The 19,435-nt window shown below is 37.1% G+C and overlaps 1 protein-coding gene across 1 annotated transcript; it reads right to left on the reverse strand.

The window, feature by feature from the left end:
• Positions 1 to 15,379: 15,379 nt before the first annotated feature.
• LOC115451324 (chymotrypsin-1-like) lies at positions 15,380 to 17,599 on the reverse strand. Its single transcript, XM_030179609.2, has 5 exons — positions 17,490 to 17,599; positions 17,150 to 17,303; positions 16,651 to 16,885; positions 15,961 to 16,134; positions 15,380 to 15,616 (listed from the first exon to the last, which is right to left on the reverse strand). Exons 1-5 carry the CDS (start codon positions 17,551 to 17,553, stop codon positions 15,464 to 15,466), a joined length of 780 nt encoding a protein of 259 aa, XP_030035469.2. The 5' UTR covers positions 17,554 to 17,599; the 3' UTR covers positions 15,380 to 15,463.
• Positions 17,600 to 19,435: the final 1,836 nt, after the last annotated feature.

Raw genomic sequence — 19,435 nt, forward strand, 5'->3', positions numbered from 1 at the left:
TATTAATTATATTACGTTAATCGTAATTCCAAGACATAATTGATTGTTTCTTAGCAAAGGCTGGCGCGAGTTACTTATAAGGTGCATAAGATTTCCACAAAGTTAAACAGCTTTATTTTAAGGTTGGAAGCGCATCTGCGTTTCTATAGGTACCGAGGATGTTTGTAGACCATAGGTCTATTCATATTAAAAAACAAAGTTCCTAAAAGCAGTCTGTCTGCATGTGATCTATTTTCTTAAAATTCATTGAATGGATTTTTGTACGGTTTTATACTAAAAGACAGTGTAATTCTTGAGTAAAGCACTAACTTAAACCTTTTAGGTTAACAGTACATTACGGTTTTATGTAAATTGACTGAAATATTACGATTAGTGTTGAAGAGGTCGCGTGGTCGTAAAAAAATTCGTGGATCGAGATTCACGAGGGAAAGACTTCGTGACACGCTGATTGCCACGCGGGCGAAGCCGCGAGCACAGCTAGCATCACTATATTAAGTGACTAATTTCTTTATTTGCCGCCTATACATAAAAATATCTATCATACTACAATATACAAAAACATATACAAAAACCTTCAATAACCATTCCCAAAATGTATCCCACAAACCTTTCTTTCACGTCAAAGTTGCTCACGATATCAATCGTCCCGAAACTAACAAGGAATGATGCTTTACGACTTCTGTAAACTGGCGCAATAAAATTTTATCATCAATCCGACGACGCTAGGGTGCTGCCAGCAAGGCTTTCGTAGTTTTTACTACTCTACGTGAGTGAAATTATTTTCCTTTCAGTTGAGGATTGACTTTTGACGATTCGAAAGTTATTGATGTCTTTCATAGTAGAGATGATTTTTTATATTCGAATGTGTTTTGTGAGTGTGTTGCGATTATTAAGGTCTTTTCTAATAAAATACAAAGGACATGTTGGTCCATGGTAATGGCATTGAAAAAAGATGGGAAGGCGGGAAATAAGAAGAATATAATGCGACTTTTAACAAAATATCTTATTATCATAGCTGGACCCTTATTCTGTATGATAGTGTAAACGCGTAATGCGGCCGTGTCATGTTATCTTCGAGAAATGTGCGTGGAATGGTATTCTGTAAGCCAAATTTCTATAGTCCTAAGCATGATGCGTTGTGTTACATGCTTGTTACGCACTGTCAAAATAACGTGCGGGATAGAGAATAAGGCCCCTGTATTCCTAAAATGTACACGCCAATTGGAGCCTTATATACTGTAACTGCACCTGATGGTCCTGTGGTAAGTGGAGTGGGGTCCAATAGAATGTCGACTAACGAGAGATGATTGCCCATCGACAGTCGGCACAATTATGCCGGCCTGTTGGAACCGGATATACACAGGCTGACCCCGGAACGCGACACACTTACGTGGGCTATTACGGCTGGTTTTAACACTTTGTGTATCCGGACAGATATACAATATATCCTACTAGGAACGAATATCAATTCAAGTCATGTTCTATCCAAATCCGTTTAGCTGTTTCTGCTTATAACAAACGTCCTAACATAATAACTTTTCGCATGTATATTAATAAGATATCATTTAGTCTAGACTACGCAGTAAGTCTGTCAGTATATGGCCTAAGTTTTTATTAGCATAATTTAGTGTTTTATTGCTTTGTTTCCTTTGAATTAATGTGACGCTTCTTTGTAGCAAGGGTCTCGCAGCGTCTCCGTACATTAAAACTAAGGTTTATGACAGTTTGCGACTTTTAAACTGTTTGAATGTCGCTGTTTGATGTTTGATCGTCTTTGATTTGAGCATTTAGACAGATTTGAGTTAGAAAAGTGATTTTAAAAGGATTTATGTTAGCAATTTTCGTACAAAAAGGCCCAGTATAGTACAAATACACACTATCTTTTCAGTAAAAACCAACTCGTATCAGAAAAACCTACACTATCCATTGTAAGAGAAGTGAACTATTGTTTTTCCCTGTACCAAAATTTAAGCGAAAACAATCCGAGTTCAAAGGTCACCGTACCAAATGCACATGCGATCGCAGCTCACAGATTGTAAATCACGTATCGTGTGACACAATCGGTTGGCATTTCACATTCGCGGCGCCGTCTTTTAGAGCCGGCTGCATGGAGAATATGCGCGGATGTGATGTCCCGCGGTCTTGCAGCTGTGAAAAATGTAGACTCAACACTGCAGAGGATGAGTTTGTATTTATATTAGTAGGATAGAAATATTCTTGTGTGAATATTTGTTACACCTTTTGCTATAAAAAAGCGGCGATAGCCTAGTTGGTTGTGAAACGAACTGCCGAGACGAATGTCCGCAGGTTGAAATCCCAAGGGCACACACCTCTGACTTTTCTAAAAATATATGTGTGCATTATTTGTGATTTATCGTTTGCTTTATCGGTGAAGGGAAACATCGTGAGGAAACCTGTATACCTGAAAAATTCTCTACAGGAATTTTCGAGCGTGTGTGAAGTCTACCAATCCGCACTAGGCCAACGTGGTGGACTAAGGCCTAATCCCTCTCAGTAGTATAGAAGGCCCGTGCCCTATAGTGAGACAGTATATAATATAGGGCTGATATTATTATTATAATTATTTTCTATAAAACACTTTGACGTACCGATCCAGTTAGTCATTGAAAAGTCGTATAACTGCCGTTTTCAATTGACAACATTTCAAAATGTAAACGTGCCTAAAAGAAAAATACCGTTTCTTAATTTTTCTACTCTGAGTTCGATTATGAATTTTTAATATTTTTTTAATACTTAATTTCGGAGAAAAAAAATAAAAACCGAAAAATGCTTGATGACGTCACATATACGGTTGAATGAAATAGTTCGTTGGTCCACCTTATTACTTATTTTAAAAAACTAAATTGCAATAGATACGTCACAACTGTCACTTTCAACGAGAGAGACAAAAACAAAAAAACTGTCACTTAATTTTTTTTTTACTGCAAAGCAAAGGTCATTGCGTTTTGAGCCGTATATGTGACGTCATTTGGAGCTTACGTCGTTTTAGAATAAAACAAAATTCAAAGCGAAAATCATGAATGAAAATATCTGAATTACGAAAAAAGAAAAAATATGGGTCTCATCATTTTAGATCTAGTTTCATAAAATATAAACATTTTGGTATGTTGAAAAAATGAAATGTTGTCAATTGACGATCCCGTTTTTTTCGATCTATCTCTAAAATGGACCAATCAGAACAAAGTATTTTTGACGACCTTAAATGAGTTGTTCTGACTGGTTCATTCTCGAAATCGGACTGAAGGTTGAGATTGGGATCATTTATTGAAAACGGCTGTTAATAGGTTGGTGAAATATAAGTGAAAGTATTTCTGTAGCCAGTGATAGTTCTTTTTATTATAATATAAATCACATCAGTTTCTAACAATGTATATACCAAGTAATATATAACGCTGAAGAGTTTGTTTGGATGCACTAATTTCAGGAATTACATTACTCTTGAGTGATATGGGCTTCTTTTATTCCAGGAAAATATTTATCCCGGAAAATATCATACGGGCAGAGCTGCTGGTAAAAGCTAATATAAAAATAAGTGTCCCGTATTAACTCCAAAAAATCAGGAGCGATATTAATGAAATTGTTAGTTAATTTTCATTCCAGCGGGTCTTCCACTGAAGTCCGGACCGAACTTTGCCCGAACCTTCTAGCCCGAGACCTCAGCATTGCAGTTGTATCGTAATACGCTACTGAAGCAGTCAAATATCGATAATGCGGTTGGATATACAAAGAACATGGGCGCCGCCAATGCCGTTTTACACAACATTCTACATAATAACATTAATTTTTTTTTTCTAATTCAAATCGCGCGGGTTTTTGAAAATGCTTTATCTTTAAAAATACCTCTGTGGTCGATAGTTCCCATTGTTGCAGATTTATTCACCGACTTATATTTTTTGTGTTTCCTGGGCAAACACTCCCGGCGCCCATGACTAAGTAATAAATAAATAAACACAATTTTAATAGAAAGTGCGCGTTCTATTTGCAATAGTAGCTCTCTGCAAATCCTTTGAGTAGTGTTACCCGTCGATGCCCGCTATCTCTAGATATACGTACTATATACGAGTTGGAATATCCTGTTTGTTCATTGAATATATTGGGAGGGATTGTTGCATAATCCTTTACGAATACCATAATCTTATCGATTCGGGTTCGGTGTTATCGATTTGAATAGTGATTCGATGATGGATGTGTGGTGGAGTTATTAGACGTACAGAGAAGGAAAGGGTGTTAAGGTATGAGGATGGAGTGCTTCAGCTTTGTGCATACATTTCAAACGCCATAATTGTATTGACTGGCGAGAGTTAATTACTCTCATTACTCTCATGAGACTGTTTTTAGATCTCTACTTACTATCAGTTGCAGAAGGTCAATTTGTGCCTGTAAAAAAAAATATTTTTGTCACTAATACAAATATTAAGCTTTCCTTGACGTCTAGTCAAGCAGGTTGGTTGCTAAGCCAAATTCTTTTTGTCATCAACCGACAGTATGTCCAAACATCGTACATTCTGGCCCTGGGCAAAGCCGAAAGGGAAATAAAAAAGCTTCAGTTTTCTTTTTAAAGGAAACCGAATTCGGGAACTAGTACGATGTTTTCCGATCAAAGGCGACGTCAGACGAGGTCAGGTCACGCATCGGTGACGCGGAACCTCTATTCCAAATATGATCTTTATTCAAAACTTCGATTAGGTAGCCTTTTCTGTATTACATAACTCTACGTTCTAAGCCAGGTCGGTGAACTAAGGTTATACCGTCGTACACTACCTATAATAATATGTGTATTCAGCAGAATTTAAATTCAGGGGATGTCACTTTAGACCAGCGTATTAGACACGAAGGCCTAATGAAGTCAAATTACTGCCTAAATTATAGTAGAATGGTGATAGGCTCGCCTTCTATTACATAGCACCAAATATACCTTTTTTTTTGTTTTCGCAGAGAAAGTGCCTTATTACTACCGCCCAACCTTCGTGGGGGGCGACTGAGCGGTAATGCTGGGGTAACCGTGCCTTACGGCCCGGCGTTGAGCCGCCCGGATTTGATGACGACCTTCGGGCGACCGCCGGGCCGAGTCCCTAACCCTATATACAACTTAACCTATGCACGGCCTACCAGCTAAAACTCCGCGGTGGCTCTCTTCGGCGCATTAGGGACGGCTGCGGGCTTCCTGTGACGTTGAAGTGTCTAGTCTGCGACCGCAGCCGCCCCTAGCACCAAATATAGCTGGGGAGAAGTGGGTGTGTTACAACTCTGCCTACCCGGGCACTGACAAGACAAGGTCTGATGATATGTAAGCTATAGTTTAAAGTACGATGATTGTTTTTGCCGTTCTAAACGTCTCTTTTAAACTAATGCAATTGACGTTCTAGAAAATTCTGTTTTTAATTGTCCCTTTTCCGGGATCACTCCATTCATAAAAGTTATTTAAAATTGAACCCTTCACATCTGAATTAAGGCGTTGCCGAAAAATGTGATTTATACAACAAAACCTTCCGCACATTAATGAAAGGGAATCCCGGCTCTTTGTTCCGGAGTGGTCAGTTTCCCGGGATTAGCGAGCCCCGGGCCGTAATGCCGGGACCCTCAACTTGTATTGTGTTCTGAAGTATAAACAATTGTAATTAGTTGATTACTTACAAGACTCGTTTAAAGTTGTGGGATTAGTGAATTATTAATACATATTTATGACCAGGTTTTGCTTACGTGAAAGAACTTTTTCGGATTAAATGCCCCACTACGGACCTAACTGGAATAAAAATATACAAATGTTACCTAACCGTTTCCAATAAACTATCTCAATCGATTTGTCAATGTATTTTAAAAATGGACCAATCAGAATAAAGCTTTTTTGACATGCTTCCAAAGACTTTTTTTGATTGGCTTATTGTCGAAATCGGATTGGAGATTAAGATTACGAATCTTGAATATCACTGTATGGGGTTAAGAATGATATTAACTGTATAATATAAATTTTCAATGCAGTATTTGTGTTAGTAACATCATCAGCCACATTAAGTAAATATCTGACTGCCTCGGTGATGTAGTTGTACTGCATGCGCGGTATGACAGAGCCCTGAGGTTCTGGGTTCGAATTCCGGGTCGGGTAGAGTGATATTTGAGTTATACTAGTCAGTATCAACCCGGGGTCTGGAATTTGTGACATCATGGGACAGAACACAATTGCCGAAAAGTGGGTGCCCTGGTTGCGCCTCAGCATACCCCTTTGAGGATAAATGCGTGATGTGTGTGTGTGTGTGTGTGAATATATCCATCCCCAATAATTCCAGATCGACCCGTCGAAATTTCCGCATCCAGTAAACGTTTTAAGACCAATTTCAAATCCGTTTTACGAGTTTTTACACTCACTCCGTATAATTTGGTAACGCTAGATTAATTTAACATTTCATTCGGCGTGAATTGAAAAGTTTGGAGGGTAGACAGAGGGGCAACTTTTAATGAGCATCGCGGCACATACTTTCCAGCATTTTGGACTGTGTCCAGGTTCTCTTCGACTTCGTTATAGGAGACATTAATAGCTCCTCAGAGCACGTTTTTGTTAAGTATCTTGAAATTGGTCTGATATAATAGACTCTTGCTTTTGGTTCCATAAGGTTGCTGCGTAATAACATATCGATGAGTTGACATATGTTTATTTTGATGGTGGTAGGATATATTTTATATCCGCCCGGATAGCGACCACCGTGCACAAGGTGTTAATACCTGTCATAGTACCTTACGTAAGTGTGTCGAGTTCTTGGATCAACCTGCGAGTATTCGCCACAGGCGTAACAACGAATGAAATACATCAGTTGGTGTAAGGAAGCGTGATATAGATTTTGTTTACGCATGTAATTAGATGAGAATTTAGCTGCGCGGGAGCAAAATTGCTAATCGTTTAAACAGATAATTTTTTCACTGGTCGAATCGTATCTAGACTACTCATGTGCGCGGTATGTAACAAGGGTGTGTTGCGGAATAGCAGGACACAGGATAATCCTATTTCAACGTTACTGTTACGTTTATTATATATTGTTCCTGTGGCCCTCGCTGAAGATCAGTGTCAGGTGGACCGTTCCACCTGGCGGACACTAAGCCCGTGGCCTTTTTGGTCATACTACGGACGCGGATGGCTCGGGTGTATGCCGGGGGACTTCTTTTTATGTACCTTTTTAAGTGTCTTTAATTTTATTTATATTAATTATGTCATCTATCCCTATACTGTTGTCTTATTACTTTTTGCCATCTGGGCCAGAGACACTGGCCAAATAAAGATATTTTCTTTCTTTACTGCCAGAACCACCATTTCTTAATACGGACAAACCAGCCTGAAGTGGTATTCTTTAATGTACTACAATTGTTTGTCACTGATTTGGTATATCACACAGATAGATATCCTGGAATGATATATGCTACGTTTATCCCGTTAATTTGCGCCCGTGATAAATATTTGCTTTTAAATCTCTTTTTTTGGAGATTGTGATATGCGCTATCCTAAATCACTAGCGAGAAACAGAAAATCACGTGATATCACTCAATAGCGAAGCGTCCATACAACCCGATTCTACCGGCTTGTCTTTTAGGTTTATTTGCGTTTGTCTTAGTTTTTGTTTTCTATTAAATTGGCCGCAATATGTTAACTAAGGCGATTTTTGCAATAATGTATCCTTCGCCATTGATTTTACATGACTTGCTCGTTTGCCGGCTATCAAAATTCTTGGCTGTTTAACCTCGCTTTTACCAGTAGAAAATAAAATTAATCGTTAAGATTTCGTGTTCCATAGTATTTAAACAGTTTAACCCGACATCAAAGCTAAGTGATTAAATTACGTCGTGGGCGGCCGTCACAATTTATAATTCTCACTAGAGATCTTAACTACTGGTTTGTAAAACCGATTTGGTTTTATGGGATGAAGTCGATTTTGGTTAGTTTTTTTTTAGTGCTGATACTGGAGTAAGATTATGAAATTGGTAAGATTGGGAAGAAGTTTCTTTCGTAGGATGATTATAAATATTCACCCTTATTCATAGACGTTATATATCTAAGGACGGAGCATAGCTGTGATAACAAGACTATTTCTCAGCTTTATCTGACAGCCAACTAGATTCCAGATGTATCTTAATATTAGCCAATCATAACGGCCCTACTTCTACGCACTGCGAAGGCTGCCATGTCGTCAGCACTGAGAAACAGACTTGTTATCACAGCAATGCTTCGTACTTAGATAAAAAACGTCTATGAATAAGGGGGATTGCCTTTACGTTCAGTATACGGCATCCTCTCTATAGCGCCGTGAAGCGGAAAGCACCTCGAAAAGATCGTCGTAGTGGCCTCACTGGCGTGTCTTCTTTCATAGCCTACATTTCGTAAGAGAGGCTAGACAATTCTTGCGATCATAATTATTGCCTTATATGTTTTATTCTTGGGTTATAATTATTGTCCAGTAATTATTTTTCATGTCATAATATGGTGCATATTCGTTTGTAACCTGTTATGTGTTTAGTAAACAAATAAATAAAGATCGTCGGATAAAGCATCTTCAGTTGGTAGACTTTAAATTCTATTGGTATAGTCTATTTGTATGCCAGATTTACCTAATCAAGATCAATTCAAATTTTTCTTTTACTACCATCAAAATTCTGGGAATGTCTCCACAAACTTTCGCTTATATAATGCAATGTAAATTCTATATAGCATACTAAAGTAACACAAATTGTAGCCAAAATATGAGCTCCATAAAAATAACCGACCGATAAGACATTTTGACGACAAAAGACTTGATATACGAGCCGCTGAGTGGCTTCCGAACCTATCCTGCCCTAAAAGAGTCGTTAATCATACAGGGTCACGTGACCTCGTGATCTTTGTCTCATTGCCAAAGAACTGACCTTATATTGTATGATAAATTATTGTCTATGGTTATAGTATTATGATTATTGTCAAGGTCATATTTGTAAGGTCGTAGAGTTGATTTCCACTGTTGTATTTCAAATTTTAGGACCATTAGCAAAGGTAGTCTAAGCTTGTAGGTACAATTAGTACTATTTTGTTTCGGGGGTTTTGAGTTAGAGAGTGTAGACCGGGATGGTTAGCGCTCACTTGGCGAGGCCTACGTCCAGCAGTTGACGATTCCTGGCTGAAATGATGATACACAATACTTCAATTCAGTTTCAATATAATAGTGATGAAAGTGAAATGTAATTAAGATTGCGTTGAACATCGACACCTCAATCAATTAGGGCAGCTGCTCACACTCCCTCCGCCTGTTTGCGTTGACCTAATCTTATTTTAACTTAATTCATTTGCCCCGAAATTTCCGTCAAAATATGTTAATTCGCTTAAAATTGGGTAGGACAGTAAGCTGATTAGGTCGGTTGTACACTGTACGATAAATGTATGTGTAGGCGAGTGCTTGGTGAGAAGCGACAGAACGATTATAAGTTGATAAAAAAGTTCAAAATAAGGCTTTATATTAGGCCCATTAGCTATTGGAATAAAAATGTTTTTCGTTTAGTCCATATTAATTAGGTAATAATTTCTTATGTTAGACATTAAAATAAAACTAGTTTATGGATTTTATCGCATTTTTGTATTTTTATTTTTCCCGATGTTTCGAAGACATTTGCAGCCTTCATGGATACGGGACGGACTGAGCTGTTGGTGGTCCGAAAAGTCCATGTCATAATATCTACGAATTTTTTTATTTGTTTCTCAAATTAGCTGTTAGCGTTCCGATCTACGCAGAATTAATTCACAGTGTCTTGAAGGCTGGCAACCCGTCTTTTTGGTTCCGATTTAATTAAATGTATTATTATACGTAGATCAGACCATCAACAGCTAATTATACAAACATTTTATAATTGGTGCGAGTTGCCGTATGTCCAATAAGGAACCTTTCCAATGATAATTCATTATTACTCCTCAAACATCAGTAACGCTTCCACAAATATATCAAAATAATATTTGAATTAGTAAAAAATTGTAATCATTCACAACATTGATAATAACTTATCAGGTTAAAATTCTAGTTGAGAATTCATCCGTTATAATAAATAAAATAGCCGTGTCAAGATTTTTCTTCTGTTTTTATATAGCTTCGAATAGCAACCGTTTTATGCTACACAACATGCTTAACTAAGGAAAGGGAATTTAATATTTATTTAGGCTGGAACAATTAATCAGAAAAGCTTCTGTTTAGCGCCTGTGTAAATATTGTACACTATTCAGCCTTCTACTTCATTTATAAAGCGTTTGTCATCTTACAACTATTTGTCAACGTTCAGTTTATTAAAGCATTAAATGTGATGGTGATTGAGTTCATTATTGTTTGTTAGGATATACTTAAGCCAATACTGAGGATTTGGAGATTTTTTTTTATATGTGCACGGAAAAGTGATCCCACTGCACCTGATGGTAAGTGGAGTGGGGTCCAATAGAATGTCGATTGACGAGAGACGATTACCCCTCGACAGTCGACATAATTATGTCGGACTGTTGGAATCGGATGTACACAAGCTCATCCCGGCACGCGAAACACTTATGTGGACTACTATGGCAGGTTTTAACACCTTGTGTACGGTGGTCGCTGTCTGAGCGGATATAAAATATATCTCTCGGCCACGGCGGCTAATCTCAACGGAGATCAGCCAAGTACGCAGGACATATTATAGTGCAAAAGTGTGTGCACAAACCACAGGTGTACTCTCTGTTCCTTCACTCTTATAGTCCGCTGAGACGGCAATCTGACACGACCGGAGAGAGATCAGGCGCAGGACCAACGCGTTACGTGCTTTCCGAGGCACGGGGGTACCACACCGCCAATTCCCTGACTCCGAGTTGCGACTGAGTATTATTTTAAGATGGAAAACCCAGTCGCAGTTATTATGGCTCCAGCCGGTATTCGATTTCTATTCGGTAGTGGTACTCGTGTACAATTTCAACTACGCCACCAAGGCAGTCATGCAGGCAGTTATGGATATAAGTGCGTTATTTCCATAATTTTTTTTAGCATTAACGATTACAGAAAACCATTCTGTTCATGGCCCCGGATACCGTATCTAGATTATAATTAGAAGTTTTATTTTTCACCTTGATAGAACAGCTAACGGCTATTACATTATGGAGGTCATTAGCGAGTCCCTTTACTTCGACAAATATTCGGGATCCTTTGATGTGGCCAGGGGCGGAGCCGCGCGCGAGACCGGGGGCAACCGGGCTCATTCACTATCGATTATGCAGATTGCAGTTGTTTTGCTCTGTTTGTGGTTTAAGGTTTGTTTTAGGTTCGGTTGTTTTTGTCTTTGTAGTTTATTTATTTAAAGACTTCCAGCGAAGGATACATGACGTAACAAAATATATGGTGTAGCATTTTTATAATTGACAGTGTGATGCTTCTTCAATTATAGAAGACCATAGCATGCAAATTTAAATATTTGTATAGCTGCTAAAAGTGGATAATTGTTATTAATATTATTAAGATATATCTGAATTTATGAAAGCTGGTGCTTTAATTATTTTACAAGTTGCTTTGTTATTATTTTTTGGTTATTAAATGTATTTTATAGTATTTAATGGTTAAAGAGGTATTTGTATCGGATTTTGTTTTGTTAGTTAGGTCAGAAACATTTTTAAATACTAACAAAGGCTGTTCGTATTCGTTCATTCGCCAAATGTTTAGAATTAAAAAAAAAATGCTTTAGTTTCACTTACCGAAATTTTAAATATGCATCGAAAACTTCATTCTTGTTATTAACTTAATTGGTGTTATTGGTTTATCCGTTCTAATTGAAAGAAATAAAGAAATAAACAAAAGACATTCAGTGCCATGTGTGTTCGAACAAATTTAAGATATAATCCTGTTATACAATATTTATGTGATGTTTACTAAAATTTTCTTGAATACGTACCTGGGAATGGCAGTTCATCTTTACCTGGTGTGGACAGGTGAACGTAAGAAGCCAAAATGATGCGAAAGATGAAATAAACGTGTTTTCTGTACGTCATATTGGATAATATACTACCATATTTTATTTATGAAGCTACACAAAAATTCGTGTTAATTCAGTGTTAATGTCTTTTCCTGGTAGAATATCTTCCGTATAGAAAAAATAATGATATATATTGACGAAGATGCAGACATTGCTTGAACAGTTAGGGAATCTAGAGTTAAGGGTTAGCTCTACTTAGATTTGATCGGTGGATCCATGGGCGTCGCCAAGATAACTTTTGGGGAGGTGTAACTGTATAAGTAGGTACTACATAATATCATAAATTTTTTTTTCGTATAAAAATCGCGCATGTATTTGGATATGCTAAACCACAATAAAATCTCTGTGGTCAATAGTTTCCATTGTCATCCAGTTATTTTATTGTGATTTGTGTTGGACAGGAGGGTGCACGTGAACCCCTCTCTCGGCATCAATGTGTGGATCTGATGAACAATGTAAACTTTATGACTGTGATGTTTATCAACATATTTTACATGTCTTGAGAGGGATAAAAATCTTATTTCAAATTTAAATGTGAGTGACATTTATTATTACATAAAAAAATAAACCTCGCCATGTTGTAAAAAATTGAATTAATTCCTTATATTGTCAACTAATTAATTTCTTAGATTGACAACGTTATAATAAGGAAGTGGCGTCACCAAAACAGGTACACAAGGTGATAAAACCTGCCATAATGGCCCACGTGAGTCGCGTTCCGGGATCAGCCTGTGTATATCCGGTTCCAACAGGCCGGCATAATTGTGTCAACTGCCTAGGGGTAATCGTCTCTCGTCAATCGACATTCTATTTTACTCCACTCCACTTACCATCAGGTGCATTGGGGTCCTTTGCTGAGCTCTATAAAAAAAGTACTTATTTTATTTATTTTTCTAATTAGGTTATTGCTGCTGCCACTTCAGCGAGTTTAACAGTAACAGCAAAAGTTCCAGTAAAAGTAACTTTTACTGTCTGTTAAGATGGTTTATGTATAAAAATCTCAATAAACATCTCTTCCTCTGGGTCCTACATTTATTCCTATTAATTTGTACCCGACAGTGACGAGGAAATCTTCACTCATGAAGCGTAATGAAGTTAATATTTCATAATTGGGTAATTAATTGTGACGTGATGGGCGTAAGACGCGTCATGTTGGTAATTGTACGAGCGATAGGTGTTCACGCGGGTTACTTAGCTATGATGCTTTATCTATATATTATATAAAAATGAATCCTTATTTCCCTTGGTCACGCCATCACGCGTGAACGGCTGGACCGATTTCACTAATTTTTTGTTGTTGTGTTTGTTATTGTCAGGAGAAGCTTCTTATGAAAGAAAAAATTTAAAAAATTGCGCGGAAAATTAGAAAATTTAAGAAAACTTAATTTTATATAACTGTTAGTGGTTTGAAATAACTGTCAGCGATCGACAGAATGCGCGCGTGCATACATAGTTAAGACAGGACAACGTCCGTCGGGTCAGCTAGTTTAAGATAAATGGTAAAGATTCTTTTAAAAAACTGATGAATGAATCCTCCAACTTTTTTTTTAAACTACTGAACCGATTTAAAATAATATTTCTTTAGGCCAATATGTAAGCATATCCTTTCAAATCTAGAAATATAAATCAAAGTACTCTTTACTGTCTTTCTGTATGTGATTGATTTTCTCAAAATCTACTTAATGGATTTTTATGATATTGGGTATGGAGATAGTTTAAGACCCTGGGAAGATTACAGACTTTGTATCCCGGGAAAGTATAAAGCGGGACTTTAATCTCGCAAAACTCTGTCACGCGGACGAAACCGCGAGCAAAATCTAGTAAAAAAATAATTTACCAGATCGGTTAATAAACGATTAAGTTTAAGTATTGCATCGCGCTAGTCATTCTAAGTTGTTCAGTCTCAACTCCCAGAATATCCATTGAAATAACTTTAGTCGGAAATGTTAATAATTTTAATTTGCTGTCGGCGGTTAAGTAAAGATGTGTTCGCACGGAATGTGGCACTTGGTCCAACATTTTATTGAGTTGGCTTAATTAATAATTCGTACAGCTCCTAGCGAAAATAAAGCGATTCTGTTATATCGCGTTTGCAAACTCACAAACATTGACTTCGCAATTCTACGTGGAGCTGTTTACGCGAATATGTTTAGAGTGAGCAGATAAAATTATATATCACGTGTATTTTTGACAGAGAAATTTTAAAACGCTGAATACTATAGGTAACTATTATAGAAAATGATAATGTTAAAAACGTCGCAATTTCTTTTTATTTTATATTTATTTCGGGGTTTTATCCATAAGGACATGCCAACTCCATCGGAACTTATATTAACACAAGCACAATAAATAAAAATATATTTACTACATACAATGTAATGTACCTAAGTGATAGTTACATAAGTAATTACTAAAGCATCATCAATTGCTAGGAGACAGTAGTTTTTTATCACTTCTGTCTGGTTTTGCCAAAATAGTCCGTACTATTCTAATATCTAATTTATTTATCTTAAATTCTCTAATTAATATAAAATAAAATATATAAAAGTCGCAATGAAAAATATTAAAAACTTAGAAAATTAAATTGCTCGGATTTTGGGATATCCTCCACAACGGCTAAGCTATGAACAACTTTTTCTTCCTTGTTTTTTTTTAGTTTCTATAAACTACCAACAAAAGTTATTAGTTACTTAAGCATGAACATACACAATACTAAAATCGCGCTATATTTACGGCAAGCGCCCTTTTTAATATGATGTAGGTCTACAAACTTTACTAGCTCCCAAAAATTCCGTACTTCTTCAACACGGTCCGCAATTTGAATCGTCGGCAAATAATTAGCATTTTAATTGTGCCCGCAGCAAACAGTGTACGCGTAATGCGAGACTTTATTAATTACGACGATTCCAGTAATGCTGACTCCTTTGTTACCACGCTTTTTGTATTGGCATATGTACATTTTTGGTAGGACTAACCGGGTAAATACTGTGTTGTCTAATTGTTTTGGTTGTGTAATTCTATAACGCAGTATGGATGGTGTGCTGATGTATCTGATTTAATTGAGTTTGATCCTGGGTTGTGTAATTAAGTCATCATCATCATCATCATCATCATCATCAAAGGCCTTATGCTCTGTTAATAATGAATTACTACAGACGTTGGATTCTGAGACAATCAGGATTGTTATGATGCTTAGATGGAAATCGAATACCACTGTTCCAAATCCTTAGCACTCCACATTATAAATACATTACAAGCTTGTTGTGCCGGGTTTAACTTGATTGTTATTTACCAGGAAAACCATTCGATGACGCAATTGCTCCAATTGCTTAAACAATCGCCAGAATACAAATGAAAGCTTTTAATATAATAGTTATTTTATTAATCCAATATAACATAAGTTAATATAAACTAAAAAAAAATAAAACCGACCTCAAAAAAAACCTTGAAAGTATTACCATCACTTCAATTTAGTGACGGACTTGATCCAGGATGTATATGTGGGGACGTTGGTGAAGAAATTTAGCCTGGTCTTACGACAGTCTTTGTTGCCGACGTACGACGCGAGCCCTATCAGCTGATTATTCTGAGTCAGTGGACTGCCGGAGTCACCCTGGGAAATAGAATAAAAATGGTAACATATATTGTATTTCAGTGTGTACAGCACGATGTGGGCTAAGAGCGTGGAGACGCCTGATGGAAAGCTGTTACGATGATCCATGGTTATACATAAAACCATATGAATTATCGATAATTTGACGAGGAGCAAAAGTAGGAATTAAGAAGGACTTTAAATTTCAGAGCAATAAAAGTCACTGCGTGGCAATCGTAACCCTAAGACAAAATATAATTTATCATAATAACTAGTAATTACATTGACCACGTTGACTACTCTTCAAGATTCTTATTATTTACACTGACTATATTGATCAGCCTTTAGAGCCGTTTCTTCCTTACCATGCATATACCCGGTTGATCTTCAGTTCGTCTCGCGCAGATATTGACCTTCTCCAACTCCTTGATATAAGGTAAGACTATGCGTTGCATGTTTGGTGGGATTTCACTCAAACACTGCTTGGTCGTCAGCCTTGTGAGTTCCAATTTCTTTATAGACTTAGATTCACGACCGGTCTGGAACAAGGGCATTGTTGGTAGGATGGTTGTGGAACATCTTTATTCTTCTACAACAATTGTAATTGTGTAAGCTTGCTACCAGCGGCGAGGGGTGAGATTTTCCCAAATGGAATCCGACATAACATAATATAGTTACTAATATGCATAAACGCGGTCTGCTATTCGTTCTAATGATAATAAGATTTTACATAAATTACGAAAAGGAAGCCGGCAGGAATCGGGTTATATGGATGTTTCGCCACTGCCTGCTACCGTGGCTCATTCTGGTGAGTTAGGTTTCGTGGTTTGTCCACGTATTCATTAATTCATTTGGCACTGACTTTATATCAGATCAACTGTATTTGGTAACATTGCATTTGTTACTAGGAAGTGCAGTTTTTGCTGTGCAAGATTTAAAAGAAAAGATTTATAGATTATTTACGTTAATTTTGACAATGCGTTCAATTCTGTATCATTAAGGTTCACAATAACATTCGATTCATGTATAATTGTCAGAGTTTCATCATTTCTTACCTCATCGAGCCCTTTGCCAACAAACAGCACCTTGGATCCACGACCAACACCAAGTCTTATTGGCTTGATTTTGTCGGTGAAATTCAATTTGTTCGTGAGTTCTAGCAGGGCTATGTCATTGATTGGAATTTGCTGCAAAGTCCTGTATTGTGGGTGGATAACGGTTCTCTTGAAAGTGATCTCTTGGCTGTTGGAAATGCTCTCTCCGCCTACCCAAACTTTGTTGCCTGGATTCCTGATAGTATCAAATAAAATATTTTTATAAATTTGTAGTACTAAGTTTCTATTGTTAGTATTTCCTCTTTTACTATTAAAGTTATTTATTGCATTACTAGATTTAACATCGTATACATAGGGATTGCGCGCGGTGATGTGCCACAAAGTATTTACAAATTGAAAATTCTGTATGGTTTTGCTACTATTTCGAAGGAAGAGGAGGAAGGAGGTCGAAGCCTTACTGTCAAACGTGTCATTTCATTGGAATTTAAGAAATACTCACATTCTAGGGTTTTCGACGCAGTGCGCAGCAGTAACAAGCCAAGTGTCGGACAGGATGGCTGCCCCACATCCTTTGAGGGCTGCGAAATAGGGAAACTCGCGGATGTTCGCCTCCTTCCCGTAAAAGATACACTTGGAACACTTCGGCTTAATATCTACTCAGAGAAAATGAGATTATTTTTTATGAGATAAATCTTATTATGTAAAGTGGGTCGTAACACAATTCTTGTCCATTCTATTGGTGTTTTGACATCTTCTATGATTTATTAATTTCTTTATATTAGATTCTTTGGTCCAAATGAGGTAATTTAAGGTGTATATTGAAATTAATGAAATTTTACCTTGTAAAGAACTGCCGAATAACGTATAAAAAATAAATAACGTAAGTGCTTCTTGCAACAGCATTTTTACGATTGTTCTAATAACTAACAGTTTCTTGCATTACTTTAGCTATTTATTGGGTTCGAAAATACCTTACATGTTTTTCAAAAACATTATGCTCATAAATGTCTAGATTCTTTGATTTATGGGAAAAAATAGTTTTGCTATCGATATTATTATGAATGTGGATTTCCCGAATAGATAAGATCACATATCCTAAATATTATGAGTTTAATGTATTGTCATAAAAATTACACGTGTAACTTTTAAGTTCTACGTTTTATACATGATATATACTCCCCGGAAGGGTAGGCAGAGTCTCAACTAGTGCAGCTACAGTTAAACTCATTACTTGCTCTGTGTTCCGTGGATGAACAGGTTGTGTTGTTGACAGGGTTTCTCGTACCGTTTCTTTACAGAGATAACATCTTTCAAAGTAGTGGTATATTCGTAACAATTTAAAGATGTTAATGTTTTATTTGCCTGTAAGTGGCATGCGTATCACCCAATTGTTTAACCTCTGGAATTAATGATATTAAGTTATTTGTGTATCTTATTAAATGAAATAAAAAATCTTATTGTAAGGCAATTTTAATAAATATATCTTTTATTGTTATCTTGCTCGTTTCGTCATTCATTTGTAGAAACACTTAACCATGGCTTATAAGAAATAACAAGTAAATTATATCCTAGATAAGATATCTGCAATCGCAAGAAACGCATTTAATGTTGACGTTCTTCAGCCATTTTACAATGCAAACGTATGTCGCTTTCGTTTGCAGTGGCGAAAGGTCCATATAACCAGATTCCCGTGGGCATCCCTTTATATAGAAATTTCTGTAGAATTTAATTATCATTAGAACGAATTGCAGACCGTCCTTATGCATAAGTACTTATAATATGTTGGGTTTCCTTTCGATGAACTTCACTTTTTGCCGCTGTTACTTAAGTAAGTAGTTATTGATTGTAAAAATTTCGGTTGTGTTCTTAGGTGTGAAAATCGAGTTATGATTTAACGGTGCTCTCTCGAGCATTGCACCATCCCTAACCTGCAGCGTTCCACTGCTGGTTATATCTTTCTCATAACTTTCCGCCTTTCCTGGTCTGGAGCTAGTCCTATCCAAGTTAGCCCCGAAATCTTTACAATATCGTCATCTTGCTGCAGGACGGTCAACGATACGTTTGCCTTGTTTTGGCCACCACTTAGTGCCTTTTTCACCTGTCGTCGTTTCTTCTAGTCGCATTTGCCAATTCTATTTTAATATCATAACTAATTGACCGATATCTTTAACTGTTATTTGTCGGATTAGGGACTAGAACTTGCAATTTGATGCATGAGCGGTCGTCAGGTTCATCATCAGGGGAGCTGTTTGTTTGTCTCATTCTTTAGTTGTGTACAAAAAAGTATTGTCTGTATGCAGTCGTTTATAATAGATATCCGGTGCCATCTCTAGCAAAACCTTGTATAGGGAGCTACTAAAATGCGCAGATTAGCTCCCCAAAAGGCATACATCCTTTTGTTCTGAGACGATATAAATCCAGTAATATCCCGTCGGAAATGAGATTCTTCCCTCGCTTCCGATAAATAAAAACATGTTTCATGTCTATTTTATGCGATTCAATGAATATTGTAAGTTTCGATACGTTTTGTCTAGCGAGGCACGCGGCGCTGGTCATGGTTTTTATTTTATTTCTATAAATCACTCTACCAATATAGACTGCCTTGGTGGCATTGTTACATTAGAGTATGACTGCAGTGTCGTCTTGGGTTCGATTCTTGGGTCAGGAAAAGTGTTATTGGATTTTACTACTCAGTATGAGCCCGGAGTTGTGCCCGATGTGGTATCGTCGTCTCTGGCACGGAATACATCCAGCGGAAAATGGGTGCACCAGTTACGCCTCTGCC

This window comes from Manduca sexta, chromosome 21 (assembly GCF_014839805.1).
Source record: "Manduca sexta isolate Smith_Timp_Sample1 chromosome 21, JHU_Msex_v1.0, whole genome shotgun sequence".
In the NCBI taxonomy this organism is placed as follows: domain Eukaryota; kingdom Metazoa; phylum Arthropoda; class Insecta; order Lepidoptera; family Sphingidae; genus Manduca; species Manduca sexta.